The sequence below is a fragment of the Prunus dulcis genome, chromosome 3 (assembly GCF_902201215.1).
Source record: "Prunus dulcis chromosome 3, ALMONDv2, whole genome shotgun sequence".
Taxonomy (NCBI): domain Eukaryota; kingdom Viridiplantae; phylum Streptophyta; class Magnoliopsida; order Rosales; family Rosaceae; genus Prunus; species Prunus dulcis.
Genome location: NC_047652.1, coordinates 14,999,937 through 15,018,136, shown reverse-complemented (window position 1 = coordinate 15,018,136; position 18,200 = coordinate 14,999,937). Strand labels below are relative to the sequence as shown.

At 37.5% G+C, this 18,200-nt stretch overlaps 2 protein-coding genes across 2 annotated transcripts; both read left to right on the top strand.

Moving 5' to 3' along the window:
• The first annotated feature begins 2,689 nt into the window (after positions 1–2,689).
• LOC117622752 (putative transcription factor bHLH086) lies at positions 2,690–4,336 on the top strand. Its single transcript, XM_034353519.1, has 5 exons — positions 2,690–3,263; positions 3,534–3,641; positions 3,766–3,831; positions 3,919–3,984; positions 4,077–4,336. The coding sequence occupies exons 1-5, from the start codon at positions 2,754–2,756 to the stop codon at positions 4,197–4,199; spliced, it is 873 nt and encodes a 290-aa protein (XP_034209410.1). The 5' UTR covers positions 2,690–2,753; the 3' UTR covers positions 4,200–4,336.
• Positions 4,337–15,127: 10,791 nt separating this feature from the next.
• Positions 15,128–17,861, top strand: LOC117623288 (U-box domain-containing protein 4). The gene is made up of 2 exons (XM_034354202.1): positions 15,128–15,616; positions 16,720–17,861. Exons 1-2 carry the CDS (start codon positions 15,318–15,320, stop codon positions 17,570–17,572), a joined length of 1,152 nt encoding a protein of 383 aa, XP_034210093.1. The 5' UTR covers positions 15,128–15,317; the 3' UTR covers positions 17,573–17,861.
• The last annotated feature ends 339 nt before the right edge of the window (positions 17,862–18,200 follow it).

Below are 18,200 nucleotides of genomic sequence, written 5' to 3'. Positions count from 1 at the left end.
TTTTTTTCTTTCTATTGGGTTTAATGGGGAAAAAGCTTTAAAGATATTTGCTAAATCGCTACTCTTTGTCTATCTCTTGCAATTTTTCTTGCTTAGAATGTATTTGTCTATCCTTTTGTCGAGAACAATTATGATTGCAACCAATAAGCAATATAATTCTTGACATATGTGATATATATACACTATTTTTTGTATGTATTGTGAATTCGAATTTTTTATTCTTTATAATTTGTAGGAGGCCCCCACACACATGAAATCCTGGCTTCGCCATTGTCGCAAAGGATCCACTAGTATAGTGGTTTTGAGTATTTACTCCCTCAAGTAATGTCTTGGGTTCGAATCCTAACATCCGTATAATGTGTGTGAGTTTAGTATACTATCGCCCTCTAAATAGAAAATATCCTAAAAACAATTGATTATCAACCAGTAAGGACATAAGGGGAACTGGCATTAAAATAAATATTAATTAATTGGTTCAAGAGATTATGATCTGTTGTAATAAAGAGAGGTTCATTGAGACCAAAAAGAAAGAGAGGTTCATTGGTCCCAAAAAGAAAGAGAGGGTTTCAAGGTAAGGAACAACACAATCTCTCCTTGAGACAAGGAATTTCTCTTTTTTCAATGCCAGCTTTGGGTTTCCCTTTTTCCTCCGTTGTTTTTGTCAAAGACACAACATGCATGTGGATATATCGCGATGATCTTGAATGGTTGCAGAAGATATATATATACATATATATATATATATATATATATATATATATATATATATATACTCAACTGTCCTTGACAAGCAGCCAAATGTTCAGTGCATGTAAATATTCTTTACATGTTATTTGACTTCAAGAAATGATTAATTTAATTTGGATTCAACTTTGAGTTGGCTCAAGAAAATTTTCAGTTTGGTACAAAGTGGTGCAAAGACTGGTTAAGTACTTAATACTCTCTTTTTGTGCTCATTTTGGTCTGCCTGCAAAGTTTTATAATGTGTGATAAGGGAAGTGGATGTAAGATGAGATTAAAACTCCCATGCTAGTACTTCTTTTAGGACTTATGATGTGATTTGAAAATCTATATAGAGGAATTAATTGATCAAATTTTAAAGCCTAAATATCATTTTTAAATTCCACATGGCCAACGGGATTTAGCCCAATAAAAAAAGGTATTGACTTTTAGACTAGAGGTCTTAAATTCGAATCCTCACGACATCATAGTTGTATGTGTATGTAAGAAATCCTCATCTCTCTAATTTAGACTATAGGTTCGCCCATTAGAACTCGAGAATGTATATAAAATTGCATTATTATGTTTGATAATGTATTCATGTATATATTTTTCACGAAGCGGGAAAATAAAACTCTTAACAAGCTTGTTCTCATGTATGGGAAATGCATTTTATTGCATTTTTTAGCCAACTTATTCACATTATAAACTAAAATACTTTTCCTGGTATTTTTTTATGAGGGTATTACTAAAACACGGTTGGCCATAAAGTGGCGAGATTGATTTACTTCTTTTTTCGAAGTTATAAAAATTTATCCACAAAATGTTGAAGAAATGCAGGCCTGGGAGAACGGAAAAGAAGAGGAAAAACAAATCAAAATAAGTGGTTTAGGATACTGAGGTGGATTGCTGACCTAACACCCGTGTTAGGTCAGTTTTTCTCATAAAATGGCCCAATGTCCCGTGACCAAAATCAGACACCATTATCACATCAAATCACTAGACTAGGCGTGTTCTTTATATATGGAAGATAGTTCCGCTGATTTCTATTTTCAGTTTGTTCCAACAACGAAAAGAAGTGGTCTAATTAGATCATGTGAGACTCCTTGTTTAAATTTCAAACATGACATCCAAAATATCAACACCTACCCTGCCTAGAAATGAACCTCATTATGCAAACCAAATAGGCCCCACGTCAGCTAAAAAAACCTGACAGAACCCTAATAGCCATGGCCCATGCAATAACTGTATTTGAATCACCAGCTAACTATAACACGCATGTAGAGAATAGAGAATGTAAAATACAGCCCCAGTCCACGTGCCGATGTGGGAGAAGGAAAGCAGGCAGGAAGCTGCGTTAAAAGTAGTGGTCCAGGTTCCGGAGGTGAAACTGAGGAATCTGAGCGACGTGGGATGGCGAAAGATCCGGCGACGCTTCTGCTGCATGCTTTGCTCTTCCAATCTTCTATCCTCTAATCTTCCAATCTTCTTCTATTTCTATTCATTTCTGCCAGCTAACAATCCCAATACAAATTAATTATTTATTTATATTAGTATGCAAGTTCATATACATCTCCAGAATATTAATTAATTTGTTCACTTTTCTTGTTCCCATGAGCAGTATAATTAAGACTTGCTAGCTACCTTCAGTGTCACACATTTTAATAATTCATTTTAGTTTAAATAAATAATAATGCAATCAGACCCATAACCAATAATATAATAATAACCCACTAGTGTAGTCGTTTAGAACAATTGTTCCCGAGAAAAGGTCATGGGTTTAATTTTAGGCATTCATGTAGTGTGTTTGTGAGTTTAATATATTATCGCATCTCCCAATAAGAAAGGTATTCATAAAAAAAAAATTATATAATATTAACAATATTTATATAATAATCTTTTCAGTCTGGATCCCTACAAATAGGGCTTCTACCTATGTGTCATTCTGCATATGCATGCCTAGCTAATTAACTACTTGAGCTAATTCAGTTTAGTTTATAGAAATTCCAAGCTCATTTTATTTTTCTTTCTCAATGGCTCTAGCCAAGGATATGAGAATGCCTCATGACTCATGCACTCATGAGTCTCCTCAAGTTTCATCTGATCTTTCTAATGGTTTTGTGTTTAGGGCCACATCTAATTACCATCAACCTGATCATCAGGCAGCCCACTCAGTCATAAACTTCAAAAGTAGTGGGTACAATAGTTTCTTCCAGAACAGTGAATCTTTGCTTAGTTTTGAGAAAAACAGTAAGCAGAACATTTTGAAGACCAGAAATGACAAAGATGAGCACTTCAATTGTGATGATGATTTGCATCATGGTAATTACCAGTGGAACCACACGGCTAGCGTCAGCGATCCGCGGCTTTCGGGGGATTTCAATTGTTTTCAGACAGCAAGCAATTACAGCTCCATGCCCAACACCTCAAAAGATGACCATGGAGATGAGGCTTATGGGTGGTTATATTCTGAAGCCACTGTAGTTGCAGATGGCTTCCAGGAACCCGAATCACAAGAAGGCTTCCACAAGCGTCCGCATACGGTTAGCACTCCCTTTTCTTCTCCTAATTTGTTCAGCAAATTATTAGACAATTTAGCTCTTGTATGTCATGTTGTAAAACTGTCAATCTCCGTTATAGATCAAGTATATATTAACATCATGACAACAACAGTTTAGACATATCGAAGAGAAATTAATCATCCAATCAATCTTATATATATATATATATATATATATATATATATATATATATTTTTGAAGTTAGTACCAAATCTATATCATGGTCTTGATATAGAAGGAATTTGTTCACAGGGAGAGGCCATGCAACCTTTAAAGAAGCAATGCACTAATGGTGGTACTAAGAAGCCCAAACCCAAGTCATCAAGTCCCACAAAGGACCCCCAAAGTATTGCAGCCAAGGTTTGCTTCAGTTTCACTTTAACAGAATGATCAGATTCTGATACATATATTATATTTGGTTGGTTGCAACTCAAGTAAAATGTTTAAAATGGGATTTAATAGTGAAAGAATGTTTGTCTTCCAGAATCGTAGAGAGCGGATTAGCGAACGCCTTAAGATACTACAAGAATTGGTGCCGAATGGCTGCAAGGTTGGACTAAATTTCTTGACTTGTAGATCAATGATATATATATATATATATATATATGTGATTCTTAGCATTGTGTTATTTGTGCAGGTTGATTTGGTAACCATGCTAGAGAAAGCCATTAGTTATGTCAAGTTTCTTCAATTGCAAGTCAAGGTGTGACATCAACATTTCTCTTTTATTTTTTTTTGTTTTCTATTGTCTTTAAATCACATACCAGAGGCTTATATCTTGAGATCTGAATTCAGGTGTTGGCGACTGATGAATTTTGGCCAGTTCAAGGTGGGAAAGCTCCCGATATTTCTCAAGTGAAGGAAGCCATTGATGCCATCCTCTCATCTCAAAGAGACACTAGTTCAAGCTCAAAGTAAAGGGCTTGAAAAGGAGGCATTAGAAGAATAACTTAAAAAACAAGTTAAGAGTAATTACTGCGTAGGCAAAGGAAAAGCTTTGTCATACATGGAAGTCGGCAATGAATTAATAACATTTGTTTTCATTTTTGGTTATACCCATGCGACCCAATTATGCTTCTATGATCTTATACGTAATGGAGATTAAGATTGTAATCTAATTGCATATGCTATTTATAGAGTCAAAAAACTTATATGTAATGGAAATAACACATTTTTACTATTTCCGTCAATAAACACAATGACATATAAAAAAATTATTCTATATATCGTTACGTTATTGACGCAAAAAATATTGATCAAACACTCCAATTTGTTTCAATTTTGATCAAAAAAATTATTCTATATATCATTACGTTATTCTCCCGCAAAACTCCAGTTTGTTTCAATTTTGATCAAACACTTCGATCTACATACTCTGACAATTCGTGCTTCTCGTGAAACATAAAATTTTGGCCTTTCTACAGGGTACAGATGTTTGGTAACGTTTTTCCCCAAACCCCTAGAAATTTCACATGACCTAAGGGGCAAGGACCACTGGAGCCCAAAGGAAAGGACACCAAAGTCTTATGAGTGGACCATGAGCAGGCGCATGATTAAGAAAGGAGGACCAGGAGGGCCCATTCAAGCCCAAATAAAAGAGCACTAAAATCTCATGGGAAGTCTTACGGTCAAACAACCCAATAGGGTAATTTTGTAATGCGACACTTTTTGAGGAACCTCTTTCTCAGCTTGCGAATACTGTGCTTATGTCTTGGCTAATTATACACAGAACACTTGTCCTTTTTTCATGCTCCTTATAAAACAACACACAATCATTTAGACATGCATAAATGTTTTCAAACCCTAATCCAAGACCTCTCAACATCTTCTTGTATGCCTTACAATTTATAAGAATCTGAAAGATAATTAGGTTTAGGAAGCATCTACCTCTTGATTGTTAGACAACTAAAACCAAATATGCATTATTATTGCATTTAAGAAGTTTCAATATGCTATTATGTTGAGTCTTTTCTTATTTTCTGATTTAATAAGTTCATGTATTAATAAATTGATTAAATTGTCAATTTCATGTATTAGTAGGCTGATAGAGAGTCTAAGATATGAGAGTGGGTTAAACAGTTACGATAAGAGAAGTCTTTAAATAGGGCTTTTATCATTGTTATTTGATGAACATAATTATAATGAAAGAGCCTATTCTCCTAAGAAATTAGTGTCCATTTGTATTGTTTTATTTCTCTTCCTCCTACAAATTGACATCAAAGCCTAGTTGAAGTAGTTTCAATATGTCAAATGCAAAATCAAGCAATGGACACAATTTTGTTTCACTTATTCCTCGATTCAACGATGATAATTACGATTATTGGAGCAACAATATGAAGGTGCTGCTAAAAGCCGTGGAGTTGTGGAATATGGTTGAAAACGGTTATGAGGAGCCTGAAGATGAACAGGCGCTTACTCAAGCACAAAGAAATGCATTGAAGGAGAATCGAAAGAAGGATAGCAAGACCCTTTCCACATCTATCAAACAGTTGAGATGCTAGTGTATGAGAGAATTTCCAAAGCTGCAAATGCAAAGGAAGTATGGGAGAAAGTTCAGACGACCTATCAAGGCAAACAAAGTGTGAAGAAGGTTCAACTCCAGAATTTGAGGAGAGAATTTGAGAATTTGGAGATGTAAGAAAGTGAAAGCATTGAAAAGTATTTCACAAAGGTTACAACAATTGTTAATACAATGTTGTCAAATGGGGAGATTTTGAAAGATCCAAGAATTGTTGAAAAAGTTCTTTGTAGTTTACCACCGAAATTTGATTATGTTGTGGCTGTCATTGAATAGTCAAATGATATTTCTGCTCTTTCCATAGAAGTTTGCAAGAAAAATTGGAGGCCCATGAAATTAAAATAAATTTGAGGAATCCTCTTCCCAAATAAATTGGAGGCTCTAAAGACCCAAGTTACATCTACGGGAGGCAATCGAAATCAAGCTACTGGTTCTATTCAAAGCTGTGGTCACGGTCGCGGTCAAGGTGGTAGAGGCGGAAGAGGAAGAGGAAGAAACTGTTATTTTCAAAGTGGAAGAGTCCCGTCAAACAATTCAAGTGAAGGTGAGAAAAATTCATGTTCGTCTTTATCATATAGAGGAAGAGAAAATGGCTTTCAAAAAGGAAGAGAACGTGGTTATTTCAAGATATTTCACATGTTCAACTTGACAAGTGAGTCATAGAACACCATACTCGACATTGACCAATCAAACAACTGTAGAGAAGGGCCTTGTCATAAACCTCGAGTAAAACAACTGACAAACCCTAACAAATAGGGCACATAAAAGTAGAACACAAAAACCTTATGGGCACGACAGTAGGTAAGGCAGAATACAGAAACGCTGTGAGCACAGCAATAGGTAAGGTGGAACCTATAAACCCTGTGAGCACAGCAATAGAAAAAGCAGAACACAAACTCTGTGAACACCACCCGACCCAATTTCCGCTTTGGAATTCGAGCCAAGTCCTGTGCGTGTCCGACACCTGGCGAATGTCGGGCACAAAAGACCTTTTTACCGTTCTTGTTTCAAATTCTCTTTAAAATGCCCTTAGACTTCTGCCGAAATTTTGGCAGAGTCTCCCCTGTATTTTGACCAATCCCAAAATTTTCCACCTGCTAAACAATCAGTAAATCCATCCCAACAGCCAGAACATCTCAAGTAACAGATCTCATCTCCAGTTTTTCACTAATACTAGATATTAGAGCATACTTTAAAGTTTTCAAGTTTTCAAAGATTTTCTACAAACTCTACCTTGGTGCGGAAGCTATAATTGGCCCGGTGGTGGATCCCGCGTACTTCTACAGCCTGGGGGTGAAAACAGTTTGAAGATGTGAGTGGACCGAACATAAGAATTCTTGAAAACAGTTTAACAATCATAATAACCCCCACTATAAAAATTGTTAAATAAACTGAATACGTACATTCCATTTAAAGCCTTCTAAACTCAAAGCATTCCATGTAAATCATAATCAAGCTCGATAAATTTTATTCAAAAGCACTGAAATCAAAGCTTGTATAAAACACTGAAATCAAACTTGTATAAAAGCACTGTACTCAAACCTTGTATAACTGAACAAAACTGTATAAATGAATCAATGCCTGAAAAATTGGAGAAGCTGATATAAAATAACTGAAAGTCATAATTAAATAAGAGAAAACCCAAAATCCTTTGAAAATACCACCTATTTGTACCCCTGTCATAACCGTCAATTCCCTGGCAGGTCTCGGGCGTCACACAGGCTACCCGAGCCGCAAACTGGCGAAATCAAGGGACTATGATCAGCCTGTCCCGCCGGCAGATTCCTCGATGACACCAAGTCAGCTCGAGTCGCTCTGGCAGGATGCAGGGGACCGTAGTCAGCCTGATCCGCAATCCTGGCAGGTCTCGGGGACACAGAGTCAGCCGAGCCGCAATCCTGGCAGGTCTCGGGACACCAAGTCTGCCGAGCCGCAAATCCTGGCACTCACGGTCCGAGCGTCCCCGTAACTCGTGAGGCAAAGTCAAGTGCACTGACATAAACTGAAATCGGACTGGATGTCCGTAGACATCGGTCCAACTCTGGGTAATCACCAAAAATGAATGGGTACGAGGTGGTTTTAAAATAAATTTCTTTAGAAAAATCTGAATAATAACTGAAATCTCAAGTTGTGCTGCTGTCTCATCTGATTCCAACCTCAAACTCTGTTTCTATAACTTGTAAATAAGCAGCACAGACTTATAGAACTGTTACTGTACTGATCATGTTCAGAACCGTAATAAAACTTACTCAAGATCAAATAAAGAAATTTATCCAATAAATTCATTTCAAAAAAACTTATTTATATAAAATCAATATAAACTCATTTATAAAACTTATTTATATAAAATCACATCAAATCATTCATGAAATCTGATTTATGAAAGAAAGTCCACTCACAGATGGTCCGAGCTACTTCGACCCTTCGAAGGTCTCTTTTGCAATCCTGTCGGGCTCCTGGTGCCTTACTCGATTGATTTGGTGGTCGGAAGTGAGAGAACGAGCTCCCAAAAATTTTCAGAAAAACTGTTGGAACCAGCCTGTTTCGTGGCAGTTTCGGCTACTACAGTAGCGGATGGAGGCTGAGGAGGGGCAGGGCTGATAGAGGGAAGTGAGGTGGTTCGTTTGGGACCGGTATTGCCTAAAACGGTGGCCTGAGTTGGGAGAAATCGCTGTCTGAAGTTGGCTGGTCGAGATGGTTCGAGAGAGAAGAAAGCTGGGTTTATAAAACAGAACTTCGAAATATTTACGGTTCTGCCACTGAGACTCTTTTGACCATAACTCCTTCGTTACAACTCCGATTCGGGTCTACTCCGTGTCTACGGACTCGTTTCACCGTGCTCTACGCAACGGCGTAATCGGAATTACCAAATTCTTTCCCGATCAAAAAGTCAACTTTTTCCCTATTAAATAATGCGAGGGTAAAATTGTCTTTTTGCTAAAAGATATTTTCCTTACTTTTTTAGATATTTTCTTTCTTTTTAGATATTTTGTTTTCGGTTATTACAATCTACCCCCCTTATGAAAATTTCGTCCTCGAAATTTGCATCTCTGTGATTCCAAGCGGGGGAAGGATTACTTCTGCATCTGCAACTCAGGTTACTACACTGCAAATACCACTGAAAGCTAATTACTTTCCTTTCCAAAATTCGATACAGTTAGGATTGACTCTCTTGCTTCCTTAAATCTCACTATACCTTCCTTAGGCGATAATTATCGAGAATACTTATCTGAAGATCCTTCTTCTAGTATCTGTATAACTTCTTGCCAATCCTGGATTACTTAAAGTCTTTTTCTGCTTAATTCAATCAGATTCTTTATTTCCTACAATTCTTCCAGATTTCAATGAACCTTGCTTAACATTCTTTCTTCATACTGGGGTGATCCATACTATGTCTCGAGTAAGGCATCTATTGGAGACATCTAATCCAAGGAAATCCAACAACTGTCACTTAAGGCATACTCTCAACCAGCATCTTTTTACTCAAATCATTCTGAAACTGTAGTACATTATGTCTTAATAACCTTCCCACAATTTGAGTCATTTTCTTAAGATGGTCGTCTGTCTAGAGTGAATTGCGATATTAAGCTGAAATCAAGGCCCAAAAACTTCTTTTACCTGAGTCCAGCTGAAACCTAACCTGGATTTCTAATTCTAAACTATAGAGACTGGTATTCCACTAGCAGGGTCCAGAACGGTACCTACCACATCTGGCACACTAGGGCAACTTCTCCTGTTAGAGCCTATCAACACCTGTCTCTCCATACTTCTGGCTATGCCAGCCTTAGAACGATTTGCAATATCACCATCCTGGCTGGTACCTCTACTGAAACTAGCTCCAGTTCGATGGCCTCCAAGCCTGCGACCGTTCGATGATTGGAAACTGTGATCACCACCGTAGTATCTCTCTTAATCTCTTCCTGATTAGTATTACCTTCATCCAGATACTGTGCGCAGAGCGTACCCCTTGGTCTGCCCATTATCTGACTGGGACAGACATCACCACAGCCTCCACATTGACCAACTATTAACCTGATCGTAACTAGGTACTACCTCTTACTTTCCAATCTCTACTAATAGAAACAGTACACGAAACCTTTTTCTCGTATCCTGATCCAGTCATTATCTTCTATTCTACTGCAAAAACTGCTGCATTCACGCCTTCTGTAGACTTGTAGATAGGACTGACTATCACATCTGGCTCTGAAATACTTGTCCAATACGAATCAAAGAATTCTAGTATCGTTCTTAACCAAATCCCATCAATTCTCTACTCCTTTGTGAAACAACCAGAACCTCTCAAATCTACTTTTCTCCTTCAATTTAATCCTCTTTTTACTCCTCGGTACCACCATTATCCCAATTTATAACTCTCACTCCTTTTTACTTGGTCCACCTATCTCACGGGTGGACTTCTTGGCTATTCAATCTCTATTAAAGTTTAAAATTAATGACTTCAAGGTCTAGTATACGTTAGGGTCTCCTTGTTTACTAAGTACAGTGGGTACAACTCCTAACAAGCCTCTAACAAAGGATTTCTCTGCCGGTTCAGATACCGGTGCAATTCCTGTCTGACTTGGAAATTTCATCCCTTTACGTCAGGATATCTGTTTAATTTTCCTATGGATACCACCACCATTTGGGCCCAATTTGAAAAGAACCAAGGTGCACAATGTGCGAAGTCCACAGGAAGTATAAACCTATGCTCTGATACCAAATTGACAGGACCCGACCCAATTTCCGCTTTGGAATTCGAGCCAAGTCCTGTGCGTGTCCGACACCTGGCGAATGTCGGGCACAAAAGACCTTTTTACCGTTCTTGTTTCAAATTCTCTTTAAAATGCCCTTAGACTTCTGCCGAAATTTCGGCAGAGTCTCCCCTGTATTTTGACCAATCCCAAAATTTTCCACCTGCTAAACAATCAGTAAATCCATCCCAACAGCCAGAACATCTCAAGTAACAGATCTCATCTCCAGTTTTCCACTAATACTAGATATCAGAGCATACTTTAAAGTTTTCAAGTTTTCAAAGATTTTCTACAAACTCTACCTTGGTGCGGAAGCTATAATTGGCCCGGTGGTGGATCCCGCGTACTTCTACAGCCTGGGGGCGAAAACAGTTTGAAGATGTGAGTGGACCGAACATAAGAATTCTTGAAAACAGTTTAACAATCATAATAACCCCCACTATAAAAATTGTTAAATAAACTGAATACGTACATTCCATTTAAAGCCTTCTAAACTCAAAGCATTCCATGTAAATCATAATCAAGCTCGATAAATTTTATTCAAAAGCACTGAAATCAAAGCTTGTATAAAACACTGAAATCAAACTTGTATAAAAGCACTGTACTCAAACCTTGTATAACTGAACAAAACTGTATAAATGTATCAATGCCTGAAAAATTGGAGAAGCTGATATAAAATAACTGAAAGTCATAATTAAATAAGAGAAAACCCAAAATCCTTTGAAAATACCACCTATTTGTACCCCTGTCATATCCGTCAATTCCCTGGCAGGTCTCGGGCGCCACACAGTCTACCCGAGCCGCAAACTGGCGAAATCAGGGGACTATGATCAGCCTGTCCCGCCGGCAGATTCCTCGATGACACCAAGTCGGCTCGAGTCGCTCTGGCAGGATGCAGGGGACCGTAGTCAGCCTGATCCGCAATCCTGGCAGGTCTCGGGGACATAAAGTCAGCCGAGCCGCAATCCTGGCAGGTCTCGGGACACCAAGTTGCCGAGCCGCAAATCCTGGCACTCACGGTCCGAGCGTCCCCGAAACTCGTGAGGCAAGTCAAGTGCACTGACTAACTGAAATCGGACTGGATGTCCGTAGACATCGGTCCAACTCTGGGTAATCACCAAAAATGAATGGGTACGAGGTGGTTTTAAAATAAACTCCTTTAGAAAAATCTGAATAATAACTGAAATCTCAAGTTGTGCTGCTGTCTCATCTGATTCCAACCTCAAACTCTGTTTCTATAACTTGTAAATAAGCAGCACAGACTTATAGAACTGTTACTGTACTGATCATGTTCAGAACCGTAATAAAACTTACTCAAGATCAAATAAAGAAATTTATCCAATAAATTCATTTCAAAAAAACTTATTTATATAAAATCAATATAAACTCATTTATAAAACTTATTTATATAAAATCACATCAAATCATTCATGAAATCTGATTTATGAAAGAAAGTCCACTCACAGATGGTCCGAGCTACTTCGACCCTTCGAAGGTCTCTTTTGCAATCCTGTCGGGCTCCTGGTGCCTTACTCGATTGATTTGGTGGTCGGAAGTGAGAGAACGAGCTCCCAAAAATTTTCAGAAAAACTGTTGGAACCAGCCTGTTTCGTGGCAGTTTCCAGCTACTACAGTTGCGGATGGAGGCTGAGGAGGGGCAGGGCTGATAGAGGGAAGTGAGGTGGTTCGTTTGGGACCGGTATTGCCTGAAACGGTGGCCTGAGTTGGGAGAAATCGCTGTCTGAAGTTGGCTGGTCGAGATGGTTCGAGAGAGAAGAAAGCTGGGTTTATAAAAAGAAAAATTAGCGGTTCTGCCACTGAGACTCTTTTGACCATAACTCCTTCGTTACAACTCCGATTCGGGTCTACTCCGTGTCTACGAACTCGTTTCGCCGTGCTCTACCCAACGGCGTAATCGGAATTACCAAATTCTTTCCCGATCAAAAAGTCAACTTTTTTCCCATTAAATAATGCGAGGAAATTGTCTTTTTGCTAAAATATATTTTCCTTACTTTTTTAGATATTTTCTTTTTGGTTATTACACTCAGAGTCAAGAAAAATGCAATATTGCCATGGGAACGAGAAACATATATTTTTTTCACTCCCCCCCACCCCTCCCTTTGAAGAGGATGGGAGGAAAACACTAAAATTGCAAGGAGAACTCAAGCATAGGTCACAAGAAAACCTGGCTTTGATATCATGTCAAACAAAGTTGGGCAAATATTTAAATATGCTCGATATGCTCATGTCTTTATTTTTCTCCAATATTGAGGTATTTATAAAGAAGTACAACCCTAAATGAAATAGGAAATAAATCAAAATTAGAGAAAATAAATATATATTATAATAGAATAAATCTCAATTATAATAGAACTAGATAAATGGATAAGTAACCAAAATCCTAAGTAAATAAAGACTCGCCAACACAGGTAACAATCGATGATGCTAGAGCCTATAAAATTAAGGGAGTAAAAGAAGTCTCTTTTAAATCCAAATCTGGAAAAATATAGAAGATGATCCGTAACAATAATAACATTTGTCAATATGCCACCCCCAGTTTACTAAGATTATCATAGATTATTAATGTGTGTATTCCATTATCGAGGAAATATTCCCCCATGGCACACCCATAATATGAGGCAAGAAATTGCAGAGGAGTTGGATCAAAAGTAGTGGCCACGCGCCTTAGCATAGCCTATAATTCAATTAAAGATCAAGTCAAGGGAGAGAATTCTATAATTCAATTAAAATTCAATTAAAGATCAAGTCAAGGGAGAGAATTCTATAATTCAATTAAAGATCAAGTCAAGGGAGAATTCCGCGTATAGTTTTTGGCTCACAATAAAACTAGGGCCCCAATCGAGCAACCAGTAGCCTTACATTTCCACCTCTTGAGAGACAATATATTGTGAAAGAGCTTACATAGAAAGTAGAATTATATATCTTCACGAGGTATTGCAGAACATGTAAGTCCTTGTAAAGTCAATATACTTCAGTTGTCAAATCCGATCAACTATGACATAGATTAAAAAAATTTGGGTCCAACTCTTCTTTGATGTCAAGGTAATAGCTATAGACATAAAAAATACAGGGCATGTTTGGTATTCTATTTGAATCCAAAATTTTAAATTTTAAAATAGAATTTGAGTCAAACTCAAAAGATCTATTTGGTAGGCCTAGTTTTGAAAACCTAAATAAATAAATAAAAATACTTGAAAACGGAAAAAATGAGTTTTTTAAGATTTTTTTTTTTCTCTTCAAGTTGCATACCAAAAAAGTTTTTGAATCTTAAAACATGTATTTTAGGACTGTTTGTTTTTAAGAAAAATCAAAGTTTTTGAGTTCCCTACTTGAGTAGGATACCAAACAAGTTTTAATCTTAAAGACCTAATTTAGTTGCGAGGCAGCAATAGAAATACACATTAAAAAATGTACACTTTCAATTCTGTTGTTGAACATATTTTCATTTTTATAATGTGTTTTTCGGTTGCATTTACTATGTATTTGTTTTATATTAAAGCTTATTGAAAATTAATCCATAGAGTTATGAACTAACATGGTTTAAATGATTTAATGTATACTTTTATATCTATAAAGACTATAGAAACTATAGTACAAAAAAATTGATCATTAGATTTTTAAGTTGTGTCAAAGATATAAAGCGAGTGCATCGAAAAAGAACAGGAACTACGTTGATCTATTCTATGGCGAACCATCTGAAGCATAACAGAACACTCACCAATCTTTGCCGAGAGATAGGAGCATTTGGTGGAACCGATGAACAATTTTAGCCAGCTAACTTGTTGAAAAATTCATGGTTTCGCCCTTATCTTCAAGAATATATATATTTTTCTTTCCGTTCTATATAAAGGCGAAACTCTTCTAAACAGACTAAGAACAACCAACAACTCAACTAAGTTCATGAAATTATGAGAGGAAAAACATAGAAAACTCATAGAGTTTTCCGAATTTATTGACAAAAAAAGAGCAAATACCGCAAATAATTCTCTGAGACATGATATAGATGGTGATACCTAATCACTCCATGACCCTAACAAGCCAGTCAATAGTAGATCTACCATGACCAAGCATCAACATCTGAAAAAGCAGCCCTGCAAGATTAGGCACATTCAAAACCAACTTATATTCGTGATAGAGACAATAAATTTGCCAAAAGAAGAGCATATCGACATAAATCCGTCAATAATCGGAGAACATTGCCGAATCTGAAGCAAGCGCTCTCTCTGTCTCTCTCTTCGTCGGCTAGTCTTCCAAAACAATTCTTGTTAATATCTGATAATTAAAGAGTTTATTATTATTTGATTAATTCAATTGACACGAAAAATCCTGGTTCAAATCATAAACGAACACGTGCCCGAACGAGCAAAACAATATCATCCTCAAATCAAGTTTGTAAATTACAGTATGGTGACTCAAATGGCCATTGGCCAATAGAAACAAGACACAAGGCAAAAGCTAGTAAGCTCCCAGCAAAAAATTTAAACAAAAAAAAAGAAAAAAGTAGACAAATCTTCAAAAGACAAGCCCACGGACAAGGACTGGCTCATGTCTTAATAAAAGTTTCGAACTGTTGCTTAACGCCAACTCTCTCTCTCTCTTTGAGGCTCGCTGAGCTTCTCGGCCTCTAAATCCCCAACTCAGATATTTCCTCTCTCTCTCTCTCTCTCTCTCTCTCTGTTTTTCCCAACTTCACCACCAAACTAAATTATACCCATTTCTTCACCTCTTCTCTTTTCTTCTTACAATTCAATGGATTCCCGCTCTTCATCCGACGGGCTGAATTCAACTCCAGACTCATCGTCCTCCCCCACTTCCTCACCATCCTCAGCCGTCCAACGCGCTCTGCAACTTATACAATCCGACGACCAGGATTCCAAGCTCCAAGGCGCGCAGGAAATCCGCCGCCTCACCAAGACCTCGCACAGGTGTCGGCGCCAGCTGTCGGCCTCGGTGGGCCCGCTCGTGTCAATGCTCCGAGTCCGCGACTCGACCGAGTCTCACGAGTCCGCCCTCCTCGCTCTCCTCAATCTCGCCGTCAAGGATGAGACGTACGTAAAACATTCCCCCCCCAACTCTTTTTTTTTTTTTCCTTTTGAATTTTATAAATTTAATTAAAAGTCTTTTCTTTTTTGTTCGAATTTGTTGGAGACTAATAAATCTCTTGGAATTTGTGAATTGATTTTTTTTGGGAGTTTTTGGAATTTTCTTCCTCGGATTCCTCAATCCAGGAAGAAAAATATTTGAATTTAGTATTAAATAATAGGTCACACAGGATCTTATTCGGGGGATTCTCTTTTTTCCTCTTCTTTCTTTTTCTCTCTTTTCTTTTCCACTTTACTTTTTCTTTTATCTGATTGGTAGCCGAGAAAATTGTGGAGGAAACAATTTGCTAAAGTTGTGGGTCAGATTTTGTTTTCTTATCATCAAACGTTTTGGGCTTGTCAAAATAAATTTGTTCATGTTATGAGAGAGACCAAATAAGGGCAAATTTTAAACTGGTTATATTGTCTCAAGAAAGAAAGAAAGGAAATTTGATATTGGTCTAAATTTCTTAGTAAATATTGATATTATGTATATATACAGATTTTCTTCTATGCGGACATTCTTTTTACAATGATGTTAATAACAATCGAATTTTCGCATAGAAGAAGAACTGTGTATTGGGTCTTTTATGACTAGAGAAAATAAACTGTCGGTTGCCTCTAAAGACTAAAATGAAATCCACTATGTGATTGAAGAGAATTATATTTTTAATTAGTAGCAACCAAAAAGGTGCACTATGAGGGAGTGAAAGGCAAACAGGAAGCCATCAAAGAATAAACTCGTAGACATTAAGAAAACAAAAGGAGGGCTTGCTTTATGATAGACTTGTTTTGAAAGGAATTGGATGCTTTATGGTTCGAGGAGCCAACGAAGATTCGAGGGGTGGTTGTTCTTTTTCTTTGGCTCTTACTCTATCGTTTTTTTTTCCCTTTTTCTTTTTATATCTTCTCCCTGAAGGTATCATATTATAATAAAGGGTTTTTTGTTTGGTGAGGAAGAAATATAATGTTCTATACCTTCTAGAATAAGAAAGAACAAAGGAGTTCACTATTTTGTAAATCTTAGTTTTTCATCTGCTGATTTTGTTTCTTTGAATTTGATCTGACAGGAATAAAATTAAGATTGTGGAAGCTGGTGCTTTAGAACCAATAATTTCTTTCCTTGAGTCACAAAGTTCCAACCTGCAGGAGTATGCAGCTGCATCTCTACTCACTCTATCGGCTTCTGCGGTCAACAAGCCAATCATAGGTTCTTCTGGTGCCATTCCTCTTCTGGTGGAAACCCTTAGACATGGAAGCCCACAAGCCAAAGTTGATTCAGTAATGGCTCTTTCCAATCTCTCAACACACCCAAGTAACCTAACCATCATTCTTGAAGCAAAACCAATCCCTTCTATAGTCACTTTATTAAAACCCTGCAAGAAATCTTCAAAGACGGCCGAAAAATGCTGTGCTCTGATAGAGTCTCTGGTGGGATTTGATGAGGGCAGAACTGCATTGACATCTGAAGAAGGTGGAGTGCTTGCAGTGATTGAGGTGCTCGAAAATGGATCGCTGCAAAGTCGGGAGCACGCGGTTGGTGCTCTGCTAACAATGTGCCAAAGTGACAGATGCAGATATAGAGAAGCAATTCTGAAAGATGGTGTGATCCCTGGACTTCTTGAGCTCACAGTTCAAGGAACACCAAAGTCTCAGACAAAAGCACACACGCTTTTGCACTTATTGAGGGACTCCCCATATCCAAGACCAGAGCTTCAAGCAGACACACTGGAGAACATTGTATGCAACATTATCTCCCAGATTGACGGTGATGATCAGGCCGGTAAGGCGAAGAAAATGCTGGCCGAGATGGTTCAAGTAAGCATGGAGCAGAGCCTGAGACATTTGCAGCAAAGGGCTCTGGTATGCACACCAACTGATCTGCCTATCAGTGCTTGCACCTCTGAAGTGTCTTTGAAATGACTTGTTTTGGTTTAATTAGCTTTGTCTTTTTTACACGGCCTCCTGTGAGATAAAATTTCCATGGTGTACCAGAAAAAGGAAAAAAAAAAAAAAAAAAAAAAAAACGAATGATTTAGTAAAAGTTATGCCAGTCCAGGCCTTTGTTGTGATGCCGAGTGACTGGTAAGTGTCAATAAACTGAAAAATGTATGAGGCTGATAGGTAGAAAATGTCTTATTAGCTGGTTTGTAAAGCAAATGTTGTATTTTTATATATAATAATTTAGTGAAAGCAACATTATCCCCGTCAATTTCTGTCACTGTCAGATGTTGATTTCAATTCATTGTTGAATTTAGAATCATACAGAAAAGAGTGGAAGACTTTGCTTGCAATGCAATCTGGAGCTGGATCTTCCCGTTATTAGACTTATTTTATTCATTCCTACATCTTCTACCGGTTTTGATGATTTATTCAAATCCCCTTTTTCTGTGAAGCTAATTATCCGCTTTCAAAGTCTGCAAAATCTCCTTAATTATCTCTTTTAGCGCCTCCGAGTATATCCAAAAACCGACTGACTAATGATAATATACCACTTTACAAAATTTCAACCTAAATAGCAAAAAAAACCTTCCATTCTTTCTTTAACAAT

Coding starts and splice junctions, on each gene's coding strand:
- LOC117622752 (XM_034353519.1), top strand. CDS start 2,754: ATGGCTCTAGCCAAGGATATGAGAATGCCTCATGACTCATGCACTCAT. Junction 3,264..3,533: donor TCCACAAGCGTCCGCATACG/GTTAGCACTCCC, acceptor ATTTGTTCACAG/GGAGAGGCCATGCAACCTTT. Junction 3,832..3,918: donor TGGTGCCGAATGGCTGCAAG/GTTGGACTAAAT, acceptor TTATTTGTGCAG/GTTGATTTGGTAACCATGCT.
- LOC117623288 (XM_034354202.1), top strand. CDS start 15,318: ATGGATTCCCGCTCTTCATCCGACGGGCTGAATTCAACTCCAGACTCA. Junction 15,617..16,719: donor CTCGCCGTCAAGGATGAGAC/GTACGTAAAACA, acceptor TTGATCTGACAG/GAATAAAATTAAGATTGTGG.